The 13882-nt window shown below is 28.8% G+C and overlaps 1 protein-coding gene across 2 annotated transcripts; it reads right to left on the bottom strand.

The window, feature by feature from the left end:
• Positions 1-482: 482 nt before the first annotated feature.
• Positions 483-8021, bottom strand: LOC101207836 (glucomannan 4-beta-mannosyltransferase 9). Of its 2 annotated transcripts, none has more exons than XM_004143251.3 (9): positions 7058-8021; positions 6859-6957; positions 6504-6756; positions 4114-4224; positions 3746-3882; positions 3520-3633; positions 3228-3427; positions 2904-3107; positions 483-998 (listed from the first exon to the last, which is right to left on the bottom strand). In XM_004143251.3, the coding sequence occupies exons 1-9, from the start codon at positions 7391-7393 to the stop codon at positions 839-841; spliced, it is 1614 nt and encodes a 537-aa protein (XP_004143299.1). In that variant the 5' UTR covers positions 7394-8021; the 3' UTR covers positions 483-838. The 2 variants fall into 2 exon arrangements, with proteins under 2 accessions (XP_004143299.1, XP_031743550.1); XM_031887690.1 differs by lacking the exon at positions 483-998 and adding an exon at positions 1158-1425.
• Positions 8022-13882: the final 5861 nt, after the last annotated feature.

Here is a 13882-nt window from a genome sequence, read left to right as displayed (position 1 = left end):
TTAATTCAATTCAACCAACTTGTACATATTTTATGTAAATTGATTTATACTATAATTTTGGCTGAAAATAATAATTTATTAGTATCAAAACAAATTCCCTCAAATATGAGTTTATTTTCACAACTTTAAACTATATAAGTTGTTCGATGTTTAGGTAATTAAATTACACCTCCTGCTTGGACTATGGAAAGAATTACATGCATAAATGTATACTATTTTGGTTCATGAGATTTTATTTTGGATCATGTTCATCTTTATACTATTAACATGTTCATTTTTAGCTCCTACACTCTTAACTTTACTTCATATACTTTAACAGCTTATTATCTGACTTAAACTTACTGTGGAGATCAAAATCTATTGCATTTTAAAAGTTTAAGAAGAGAGAAGTTAACCACATCTACTATTAAAATAATAATTTGTATTTCTAAAACACCCAACAAAAAAAAAAAGAGAGAGAGAGAGAGAGAAGAAAAAGAACATAATGAATGAAAGGTTGATAATAATAAAATGTTGAGCGTTCATTAGGACAAAATATATTCACAGACTTCTAAACTTATCTAGTTTTGAGTTATTCTAAAATGAAAAGCAGAAGAAGAAAAAAGGCCGATTTCTTTTCTGACCCTTTATTTTTGACTTTTTACAAACTAATTTGTAATGCAAAGTGAAAAAGAAAGAATTGGCTAGAGAAAAAAAATAGATGTGAATCTAATGAAAAATTAGAGGAATAGAGAGAGAGAGAGAGAGAGAGAGAGAGATCAGAGCAATATAACTAAGGGAAAAAGAAAGTTGAGGGTGGCGGTGGGGGTGGCGGTTGTAGCGCGGCGAGGGATTCCGATCAAGAAGGAACATAGGTACCAACGTATCCAAATCCGACGATAAAGAATGTTATGGCTTGAAGGAAGAGGAATATGTAGAATTGGTTTTTCCCAAAGAAAATATCGTAAACTCCACATAACAACAAATACATTCCCACTCCAAGCTCCCACATTAAAACCCTGTCATTCAAAGTAATATGTAACAGTTCATGAGCCTCCCAATCTGGTTTTACAGATGTTAGAATAAATGGTATTAAAATGGCAAAAATCATGTGTTATTTTATGTTAGCACACATAATCTTTCTAAGGTACATAGATTGGTGTGACAATCTTTCTAAATTTCATTCGAAACCCGTCAAATTATTGGACTTTCTTAAAAGTTAACCATTGGTATATTAAGAAAAAAAGAAAAAAGAAGGGGGAAATAGTTTTTTAATCCTTATGGTGGCGTTTGAGCATTGATTTTGGTTATTATAATCACCAGTTCAAATAGTCAGTGTATGGGTGCAAGTTATCACGTAATTTAGATTAAAATAATTCTCTCTCTCTCACTACATTTCTCTTAGTAAAGTGTGGCTTTCCTGAACGAGTGAGAAAATGTCAACATCTACACATTGAAAATTAAGAGGTCTATGAGTCCGTGATTTCCCACCTCAACATGTATTTAAGAAAGAAAAAAAGAGAGAAGAAAAGTCATCTCATGCTTGGGTAAGAAACTTTGTGAGTGATTCTCTTATGGAATTGAAATTTCAGAAAATAAAGGAATTGATAATATATACTGTGCTCAGTTGAAGAGATAAAAGGAAAACAGATCTAAATGAGAGAATTTTTATGCTTTTAATTAGTTTTTAAGTTTAGAACTGTCAATGTCAAAATTAAAAATCATAAAAGAAAGAGTAGTTGTAATTTGTAAATGGGAAATTCAATGTCAGATCTTATATAAACATTTCCCCCTAGGATTTAGGGAATAATAGAACATGATCAATAATAGAGATGGACTGCATCTATTTAATTCTTAAAGAAAGAAAATAAAAGATTGCAACTCATGTCATGTGGTGTATTAATAATCAAAAAAGACAATAATATGAGATTTGATTTTGGATCATTAGGACCAAACTAAACCTTTCACAAATAATGCAATTACTTACATTCTTAAAAGCTAATAATTAAATTAAATGTATAACAACATCTTATTTTTATTCTCCTAATAATTACAATCCACATCGATGAATAATAATTAAATATATGCAACATTTTAAAAAAGATTACAAATTAATTCTATCAGAAATTTATCGGTGTAATAGACCAATATTTACAATATATTCTATCGATAAATTTTGTTATATTTGTAATTTTTAAAAAGTATTATTATATATTTAATTATTTTAAATTTAATTACTATATTTACTACTATTTCATAAAAAATGAATTATACATATAAATATTTAAAAGTTAATATATTATTTGTTGTCTTTATACGCAGAGTTTCTTCAATTTCAGTTTTTATGCTTTTAAATATTCAATTTAAATTAAGAAAATTTACAAGAAAATGGAAAGTATTTTCATTTATAGCAAAAATAAAAAATAAAAAAATAGATACCTTCCATTTGGGTTAAAATTTTGGTTTTACATTTTGGATTTGGATTAAAATTTTGGTATGAATTGTAAAGTTCTTCTATTTTTTAAAATTTTCCTTTAAATTTTTGTATTTTTAATAAATCTTAAATTTAGTCGAAGCTATTTTCTTTTTTTATTAAATTTTTTTCATTACCTTTTAATTTTTATTAGCATTTTTGTTGCGTCCATTCTTACTAACATAGAAAATTAAAATATTCTAAAAAAATTATACATGACAAATTCTAATTGGTGAGTTTGGTGGAATGGGTAAATACTCCACGAAATGCACCTAAATATATTTTTCTTATTTAATTAAGTTTGTGGGATACTGGGATTAAATTTAAGATTTACTCAATACTAATATGAGAGAAAATAGAAGGACTAATGAAGAGCGAAAGAAATTAGAGATGAAAAGGGTAAGTAATAATAAGAAGAAGAAAAAAGAGGGAGGAAATTAGAATGGGATACCTTTCTCCAATTCTCAAGCGAGGAGTTGCAATCAGGGGTGTTCTTAAATCAGTAGATTTAGGCTTAGAGGCATCGCCTAATTTTTCCGTGACAATCCATTCATTCACTCTACTTGCCTCCAACAATCCAATTATTGTACCTTTTGTTCTATGCATTGCCATCACGTTCTCAAACAGAATCCAATACACCAATAAATGAAACGACCTATATATATATCACAAAAATCAAATCAAATCTCATATCATATAAATTAAAACTGGACCACTTAATCACTCAAGAATTTAAAACTAAAATAAAAAAGACAATGAAAGGAAATCTATGAACCTTGGAGTGCCAACAGAATTTAGAAGCGTAATGATAGCAGGAATGTAAACATATCCCCATTTAGGAACTTCAACATCTTGTACTAACACTGTTGCTGGTAATACAAGACAGTAAAATATGAATGTGTTTATATGTGCTACCACTTTTCTCACAAAGAAGAAACTGTATATCACGTGCACTTTCTTCCACGTTGTTACTCTCTGCAAATTAACCCCACACACCAAACATTATTATTATTATTATTATTATATATTTCAAACTTAATAATGGAGGAGTTTTGTTTTTTAATTACATTGTTTGTGATAATTTCCACAACCATCTTTCTGAATAAATTGGCCGGCCCACATGACCATCTGTGTTGTTGGTAACGGAAGGCTTTCAATGTGCTGGGGAGTTCATTTTTTACCTGCCCACACACACATATATATACACACATTTAAGATATGAATTTAAAATTGGTTTGATGTTAGCAGTATAGTTCAGTTTAAATTTAAAAAAAAAAAAAAAAAAAAAAGAACCTGAATGTTTCCGAGATATAAGAATTTCCATCCTTTGAGACTGGCACGGACGGCCAAGTCCATGTCTTCAACAGTGGTGCGATCTTTCCATCCACCAGCCTCATTCAGTGCCGCAATTCTCCAAACACCTGCTGTCCCTGTTTCCATTTTCAAACGTTACTCAATTATTCTCCCTTTCTCTCAAAAGTTTTTCATATTTGGATTCATTTGGACAAAATGCTTTAGTACAGTAAAAAACGAACCTACTTATTGACTTTATACAACCTTTGATTATCATAACCATCTCAATTTATATTATGTAAAGAAGATGGAAAAATGAATAAGTATTGAAGTGTATTAGATTAGAGTAAATAGTAAGTAATAAATACCATTGAAACCAAAGAAAGCGTAAGTGGAGGAGCCCACTTCTTGCTCCACAGTGAAATGATAATCCAATGACATCTCTTGCATCCTTGTCATCAAGCACTCATTCGCGTTCACTACACAAAATAAAACAAAAATTAAAACATAAAGCCAACAAAAAAAAAAAAATAGAAAGAAAAAAAAGAGGAAGAGAAATTCCAAAACTACACTGGAATCCACTCCACACTTGAATAATTGAGAGCTCCCACGACCACGGCCTCAGTACGGACCACTAGTCTTCTTCTTCTATCCCTTGCTCCTTACCACACGCACATGCCAATGCCTCCCCCCTCCCCCTCAGCCTCACATTAATATTATCACTTTTCTTTTTCCACTTCCTTCATTTTTCTTAATTTCTTCTCTTTACCTTTATATTTCTTTGGGTAAAGAAGTTAATTGGGCCATCCCTAATGATGAGTGTGTCAGAAATGACAGCTAAATTTGAATCTAACCTTACAAAATGAATTCACCCATTATTCCACATATTTTACACAACCTAAAATTATACTTCCCTTTCACACACGGAATTTTCTTCCCATGTCCCTCCAATCAACTACCGTCACATAAACTTCTTCATATCTAACCAAACCTCCTTGCTTCAACAACCACTCCACTCTCAATTTTGTACTTAAAACAAACATACATTTATAAACTCCCAATTTTATATCTAATATATATTTAAACTTTTTAATTTTTTATTAAATAGATTCTTAAGTTTTTAATTTTGCCTCTAACTAGCGTATTTATTAAGCACAAAACATAAAAGTAAAAGAACTTTTTGGATACTTTTTGAAATATATGGAATAAAAGTTTCCAACACCAAATATACATAAGTTTTAACATTTTTCATTTTTTTTTCTTAAAAGTTGGATATAAAAATAAGATTCGTTTTCGGCTGGGGTGTTTTTAATTTTTGTCATTCATACAATTATATGATTAAGGAATTTATGCCCTTTTTACTCCATTTCACCAAACTTTTTCTCACCCAATATATTTATTCTTATACTTGTCACACAACTTCCTACATAATTGCCGCTAATAATTATTGTCTCTTATTTAAGTGTGAATACTCAAATGCAGATAAGATCCACAACTATATCCCACTCTCATAGTACAAAACAGAAGAAAACATTAAATGAAAATACTTAATTGCAATTAGAACTAACGCACCATCTATTATGCATCTCAGGTTGTATGCAATAAAAAATGCTCACATGGTAGTTGAATTTTTTCAAAAGTCCATATTTTATTAAACAACTTTTAGTTAATGGTAGAGAAGAGGAAGGATGGTGGTTTTAGATGCAATCTATAATCATTACTGAAGAAAAAAGGACATAAGAAGAATGTAAAACATAATAAATTATGATTAGACTCGGGTCTATTCATGCTTAAAGTATCCAAATTTTGAATTAATGGAAGATTTGGAATTTTTATATTTTGTCGTCTCAAAAGCACCCAAATCAATAAATAGAAATAATGTGATGTGATTAAGAAGAAAGAGGAGTGTGGGACATTAGAAGAAAGGAAAAATGATGGAAGCGGACATTTTGGCCATTAAAAAAAACTTTGCCATCAGAATAATTATGGAGAGGTGGGAACCAAAAAGCTCAATTGTTTTTTTAGTAAAGAAAAGTCAATCTTTGTAGTTTGAAAACAAAGAAAATTTAGAAAATAAGACTCCACATTTGGCCAATCAAAATTCTAATAACGTAGAAAATCCATCCTATTCCATACCTTTCGTTAAAAAATTTACTTTACTTTATGTCCTTTCAACCTATTTAATTCATTTTTTTTTTTTGTACTTTTTAAAATTTTAAGTTTAGATTAAAACTGGTTTAATAATAAATAATTTTCATAAAAAGATTACTTCATTTAAAAAAGAAATTGTGTTTGAAGAAAGCAGAGGGACATATTTTTGAACTTTATTTTTAAAAAGGGAAAAATTGGAAAGTGCTTAACAACAAAACACGTTTAGGTCCGATATGAAAAGGTGGTTTTGGAAAATAAAAAAATGATGATCTGTCAAATCGAAGGGCCAAAAATGTTTCAAATAACAAAGAAAAACACAGTTTTCATATATGGGTGTTGTCAGCATTATTTCACAAAATATTTAGGGAGACAATTTTAGAGGTCAATAAACAAAGAGTATATATATATATATATATATATATATATATATAGTACTATAGAACGACAACCAACGTGGATTACTGATGTTTGTTTTATAAAAAGAAAAAAAGAAAACCCATTTTTGCCTTTATAATTATTAGAATTAAGCTGTTTTCATAATCCTTAATCACTATAAAAAGTAAGAAGAAGGGTTTTTGTTAGTGTGGTTAAAAGTAGTCAAACTTACCAAATTTCCAACGTGCTTGAACAAGGGCAATTTTGGGGTTGTGAATGAGAAACGGAACGGTTCGACGAAGGAAATCCGGTTCGGGTTGAAAATCAGCGTCGAAAATTACTACGTAATCACATAGCTTCACATAGCTTCTCTTCAAGCCTTCTTTGAGAGCTCCAGCCTTGTATCCATTTCTATTGTCTCTTATTTCATACTTTATCGTTATTCCTTTGCTTGCCCATCTTTCACATTCCTTCTCCACTAATCCCTACATCATCATCATTGTTGGTATTATTATTAATTCCCACTTCCCAAACATTTGTTTTTTTAAATAATAATTAATCAAATTAAACAATGTAATTATTATTACCTTCACTGTTGGATCTGTGGAATCGTCAAGAACTTGAATAATGATTCGATCTGACGGCCATGAGAGGTCACAGGCAGCTCCGATTGAAAGCTGATAAACCTATGTACAATAACATTCACACAACACACAAGATTATTTTAGAAGAAAAAAATAGTAGAAAATTAGTTCAAAAAAGAAAGGTAATTAGTGAAAATTATACCTCTTTTTCATTGTACATTGGGATTTGAACTAAAACCATGGGATAAACAGAGTTGCCAAGCTCGAGATCGTCTTCCATGGGCTCCCATTTGTAGCGCTTTTCTGGTTTTCTCTTAAAGAGTTTCACCAAACCAATGACAATCCCCATATAAACCCTTTCAATCAGCAGCATTAACGACATTGTAAGACAAATGTAAACCGCCCCTCGGAGCAGAGGAACGACAATTACAGATTTGATGGCTTCACAAATCAATCTAATTACTTGAAACGACGTGTCGGCGGCGGTTCCTTGCAATGCTGTCACCGGAAGAGGAGTCTCCAATGAAAGCGTCTCCATTGTTTTCGAGATCTGTTGGGTCTTTTTTTTTTTTTTTTTTTGGATCTACAAACAAAATCTGTCTGTTTAAAAGAAAATCCAAAAATAAAAGAGAAACAGAATGGTGTGAGTTGGTTTTCGGATTAACCCAAAATGAAACCCAACATTTGAAATAAGAAATAAAAATTAAAAGTGGGATAAGGAATTTAGATTTCTGCTTCTGCTGAAGAAGCAGAGCCTGGAAATGGGAAGTGGCAAGAAATGAAGAACAAAATTGAGAGGTCTATATAGGGTTTTAAAGAAGCAGTGGGACTTGGGAGTCCACTCTTCTTTTACACAAGGGGTTTAGTTGAGGACATGTCTATTGTTGGGCTTGGTTCAATTATTAGACCAAATCAATTACTAAATCAAACCAGTTGGTCTGGTTTTAATTTTTAACCATTTGTTTGTTTGGAAAATAATAATGGTAACAAAAGGCATTGAAGAAGAAGAAGAGGAAGAAGAAGAGGAAGAAGAAGAAGAAGAAGAGTGAAGGAAGGTTCGTGGAGAAAGTAAGATGAAAAGAAAAATAAGTGAGTTTGAAGAGAAAGAAGGTAAAGAGAGGAAAATAAAAAGTGAAAAAAAAAGAAGCATCCTTTCAATGGATGGAGAAAATAGGAGGCTCTCATTTCTTAAAAGATATAGTTGGGAATGAGTTTGCTTTAGTTTTATTACCGCTCATTCTTAAAAATAGCAAAATATTGAAGCTATTAATAAAATTTTGATTTTTTTTAGTTTATTTGAGTTTTTTTGGTTATGTTAATAATAAAAAAAATAGGTTTAGATTGATGTCAAAAATGGTTAGGTTTATCACACATATTACACAAATTACAAATTACATTGGATTTTATTAGTTAGTGTTCCATGATCGTAATAAGGTGAGACATTTCTAAGTTTGTAATCAAGACCTACAAGACCTACAATATCTAATTATAGAGTGGAGGATGCTCAATTCAACCGTGGTTAAAAACTATAAATTGTTGTTAATGTTATCATTATCATTGCTCTTACAATATAAGAATTAGCCATAAAGATAAGAAGAAATTACATGTGCAAAAATATTTTTAAGTAAACATAATCAAAAGCAATCTAATAATTACATCTTATACATATAGTCATTATGAATGATCTATCAAATTCCATTATGATTACAACAACATGTTTCACTAGAGAATAGCAAGTGTTGCATGAATTCAATTTATGATATAAACTGAAAATTATAACGATTTTTAAAACTTTAAATCAAAAAATATACTTTTCTTAAAAAATATAATCAAACAAAACTAATATGACACAGTGTATTGACACTACAAGAAATTGAAAGAATTCCAACTCCACAAAAGTAGTCAACAAAACGTACGTCGGAATTGACCACCTAACGCTGACGCAACTTTCCTTGTGTCGACGAACGAGAGCTTCACGTATAAGAAATAAACGTTGGAGAATGTATAAATATTAATTTGATATGCACACTTTCTTCGACATATGGAAGAGGGATGTCGAGAAAAGTGTAAATATTAATTTAATGTCACATTTCCATGACGTGTGGTAGAGAGACGTTGGGGAAAGGTTAAACATGAAATTAATATTTAACTTTTTCCCGACGTACCTCTGCCACACGTTAAGAAAAGTGGAAAATAATCATTATGATTTTCATTTTCTTCGATGTGTGGCAGAGACGTCGGGAAAAGTTTAAATGTTTAATTAGTATTTAACCTTTCCTCGACGTCCCTCTACCACACGTTGAATAAAAGTGTTGTATTGAAGTGACAAAATTCAAGTTCCTCGACGTGTGGCGAAGGACTTTGAGGAAAGTGTAAATATTTATTTTAAAATGTGGCCTTTCTCCGACGTGCGTACTAAATACGTTAGAGAAAAGGTAACTTCCCCAATGTTTTCGAAGACATCAAGGAAAGTCTACACTATTTCTTTCCCTTCAACACAGAGAATATAAAAGACAAAATAGAAAAAATAAATTGATCGAGAGAGAGAGGAGTGTCATTGGCGCGAGAGTGTTGCTGTCACCATCCGTCTTTGTTGCCGTCGGGATTGTCGTCGCCTGTTCCTCCGTTTGTTGTTCAACGTCCAAAGGAGGAGGAGCGAGACAGACAAATAGTGGACCATGCACGACAAATGGAGGAGATCAAGAATATGATTAAGGGGATGAGTCGGGCATAGACAGGGCTGTAATCACTTGGGGTACGTACTTTCCAACATTTAATTTGTTTAATTTTGCATATGTGATATTCTAACTCTATTTTTATATCATTTGTAGATTTGATGTTAGTAACTAGAGCATAATACATGGTTTTCAATTTTTTTAATTGTTTTTGTATTGAACATCTTTCGTGTACATTGTTTGTTAATTGATTTCTTTTTATTTTCATAATTTAGTACAAATTTTGTTAATCTTGAGAAGTGGAATTGAAAACAATAATTACAAAAAAAAAAAATAATAATTAACTAACAAAAAATAATATTAAAAGACTTCTGCAACGCACGTCGGGGAAATACACTGTCCCCATCGTGTATCAAAAACGTCAGAGAAAGTATTCGCTATGTGAGGTTAGGGAAAGCCTTTTCTGACGTTCTGACAACACGTCATGATATCTTTTCATCGATGTGTCGTTGTGCACCAGTAAAGGTTTTTCCGTCGTCAACGTGATGTGCGTCGAAGAAAGTGTCCCCAACGTACCTACGAACATCATCTTGGACGTCTATGTGAATTCTAAAATCCATAATTTGAATTGGTGTGCCATTTCATTGAATTGAGTCATCCTAAACATGTTTGGAAACTTTTTTTTCCACACAAAGTCAAATCTTTGTTGTCCACTATTTAAACATCTTTTAAATTCGGTTTGTATTATAAATATGCATATAAAATCGAAAACATGAGATAGGTCACACTATGTTTTTTTCTTTATTTAAAAAGTATAATTAATTATATGTTTACATCTTGAAGGCTTCCAAAAAATACACATCTTGAAAAGACAATTGAAGGTAACGTGAATTTAGAAATTTGAGCAATTTTATACAAAAAAAAATCATATAGAATGTCACAAGTTTTGTGCATATGCATTTAAATTTTTATTCCAAATATGCTGCTCTCACCTTTCAATTTTGTATATATAATACTCATCTATTTTTTTAAAATCTTTTTGTATTTATGAAACAAGTCTCTCACATATATATTTAAGATGTTAAAAGTTAATTGTGGTATCATATATTAAATTTAATTTTATATCTAATAATTTATATAGTATGTTTTAAAAAATTAAAGTACTATCTACAACTTATTAAATTAAATTTTAAAATAATAACAGATGAAAAATAGAAAGACTTAAAAAAACATAAAAATCTACCTTTTCTAAATGGTAAAAGTAACCGATTTAAAAGTCAATAATTTTATAATAAATATCTAAAATCACTAATATTTGCATTTGATACGGTTTCTCTAGAAAAATAAAATAATTAATTAAAAAAAATTAAAAGGTCAAATAAGTACCACTTAGGGAATGAAGAGTTTTAAAGATTTATGGTATGTAATTTTGATTAAAGTAGAAAATATAATTTTAAAATGTTGGAGAATTGTCACGAACACTACAAACAAATAAAATAAAATAATTTATCAAATATAATAAAAAATTCAAATTTAAGTATATTTTGAAAATAGTCTCTAATATTTTTCGATACATCTAAAATATTAATTAGAAAAGTACAAATAAACTTTATTAGTATTTTATTTGAGTTCTGAAAAGTAAATAAGGCAAAGTTTCCAAAAGTAAATGGGGTGTCGTGAGAAAGAAAAGTTATAAAAGGAATGAAGGAAAAATACGAAGTTACGTAGAGAGAGGGGGAGGAAGGAAGTAAGGAAGGGCATAGTCTCGTTCCTTGGGGATGTTGAGCGTAACCCTACACCAAAGCTTCCAATGCTCAAAACAAATAAATTAATATCCAATATCTATATCAACTTAGGAGGATTCTGACCCACTCACCTCCCACATTTATTTATTTAACTTCTTTAACTTTTTTTCTTATAAATACATATGTTTGGTTTTTTAGTTTTAAATAGGATATGTGTTATGTTAGTATATTGCTCTACTTGAGATGAATGTGTAAAAGAAAAACAAATGAATAATTTATATTCTTAAAAAGCAACTTAATTAATATGATGAGACAATGCATCATTTTAAGTTTAAAATTATTGTATACGTTATAATTCAATAATTTAATTACTATAACACTATTTTTCTCTCTCTTCAAGCTAAATAGAAAATTATTTTTTTGAATTACAATAATGTGAAAACATAAGTTAAGAAACTAGTTGAAACTACGAGATTTTATGTGCATTTGGATGTGTGTTTTGACTAGTTGGTTTAAAACTCTCTACATGCATTTTTTTTGTTTGATTTTAGCTAAATTATAAAATATGTCATTTACCATTGTTGTTTGTGTAAAAAATATCTCTAAACTTCAAAAATATTGATTTTAAACTTTTGAAAAGAATTTCAAAATGTTCTTACTGTTAATTTTGGATGGAAGCTATTGAAGTTTTGTTTAAAAATATACAACTATTAAAATTTTCATAAATACCCTTAAACTTAAAAAATATTTTTAAAATAATACTATAACTAATTGCATTTTTAAACAAAATTTGTTAGCAAAAAAAAAAAAAAAAACAAAATTGTAGGTTAAAACCGTAGTTTAAATTTCACACTTTAATGGGTTCGATAAAATGGATGAATCAATATTTCTATTATATCGTAGAAATATTCACAAACCACAAAAAATAAACATCAAAATCACACCCATACAAATATAATGTAAATAATAGATATGTTTACTTATTTTGAAAATAAACAAATATTTATTTACTAACTTAAATCTATATTTTTTTTTGTTTTTATAATTCTTTCCAAAAATATAAAATGAAATCAAAATCTCATTAAAATTAAGACTTTGACCGGTTATAAACCTTGGTTAAAACATAAAATTCCACAAAATCTAAAAAAATTACAAAATATAAATTATTCCCTACAGTATACTAAAACAATAATTAGTTAAGTAATAATAATTAAAAAAACATTACACCAATAAATCTATCAAATTATCACTATGTGTTAATAGTTAAATACATTTTTATTTGATAATTAACGTATGTTATTTAGAACAGTAACTATCGAGATTGTTTGTGTCTATATGATCTATCACTTTGTGTTAATATCAAATATATTCAAAGCTATGGTTTTAAGTTAATTTTTTTGTGAGAAAATTGAGGTAAATGTTGAATTAATAAGAGTATTTTTAAACTTTTTTTTTAAGCTCTATTATGAAAAAATTTCAATAGTTTATAAGTATTTTTTAAACTTAACGGTTTCCATCCAAAACTAACGATAAATATATTTTTTAATATTTTTTTTAAAATCCTAAGAGCATTTTCAAAGATTCGAAAGTTGAAGAGTATTACATTTTTTTTAAAAGAAATAATTTTTTATTTTCTTAAAAATAACTGCATAGTACACGAAATTAAAAAAACAACATATTCAAGGACAATATGATTTCGTTAAAAAATATTCTCCTGATTTAAATGTTACATATTTAAGGAATATTTTAAATCTATTTTCACAAAACTATGGATAGTATGGAGGGTATTTTTGCAATTTCTATATAAGATAGAAAAATTGGTAAATTTCGAGCTAATTTCTCAAAAATTAATTATTTTATAAATAAATTTCTAAAAAATGCATTCTTTGAATTGGTCAAACACTACAATTTTTTTTTACAAAAATTTAAAATATTGAAAAGTAAAAGAAATTTATTCTTATAAAACAGTGAAGAGAATGTATTTAATACATATTGTTGTATAGAGTAAAGATATAAAGATGTGTGAAATATAAAGTAGGTATTTTTGTTTGTTTTTTTGCAATTAGCTTCTTACTGTTTTAGTGGAATACATATAGCACATGAATTTTGGAAGCATTTCCAAATCAATCTATAATTTATCTGTCTCTATATGCTGACTGACAGCGTGTAAATTTATTTATTTCTTTTTAAAGTTTCATCTTCTCCTTTTTGTTTACTATTTTAATTTCGTACCTATATTGCACATGAATTTTGGATCCATTATCATATCACATCTCTATATGGTGACCCCCTCTCACGTTTCTTTACTAGTCACTAGTTTTTTTTGTAATTCCAACTTCTTACTATTACTATTAATACAAACTTCAAGTATATCTAATTCTTCATATATGGTTTAACATAATACTTAATGATAATTATTTAACCCAAGTGACCAATACACTGCCACGTGCATATAATATGAACATCATCATCTACAAACATTTACAAAATCTTAAACCAATTAATTATTTATAATTTTTCATTCTCAATTTTTAAACATTTTTCCAGTTAGCATGTCGAGGTTATTTGGTCAAACAAGAAAAGTTAAGTACTCATTGATTTTAAAAT

This window comes from Cucumis sativus, chromosome 6, assembly GCF_000004075.3.
Source record: "Cucumis sativus cultivar 9930 chromosome 6, Cucumber_9930_V3, whole genome shotgun sequence".
Lineage (NCBI taxonomy): Eukaryota > Viridiplantae > Streptophyta > Magnoliopsida > Cucurbitales > Cucurbitaceae > Cucumis > Cucumis sativus.
The sequence above is the reverse complement of the archived record's forward strand: the minus strand, read 5'-3'. Positions and strand labels throughout refer to the sequence as shown.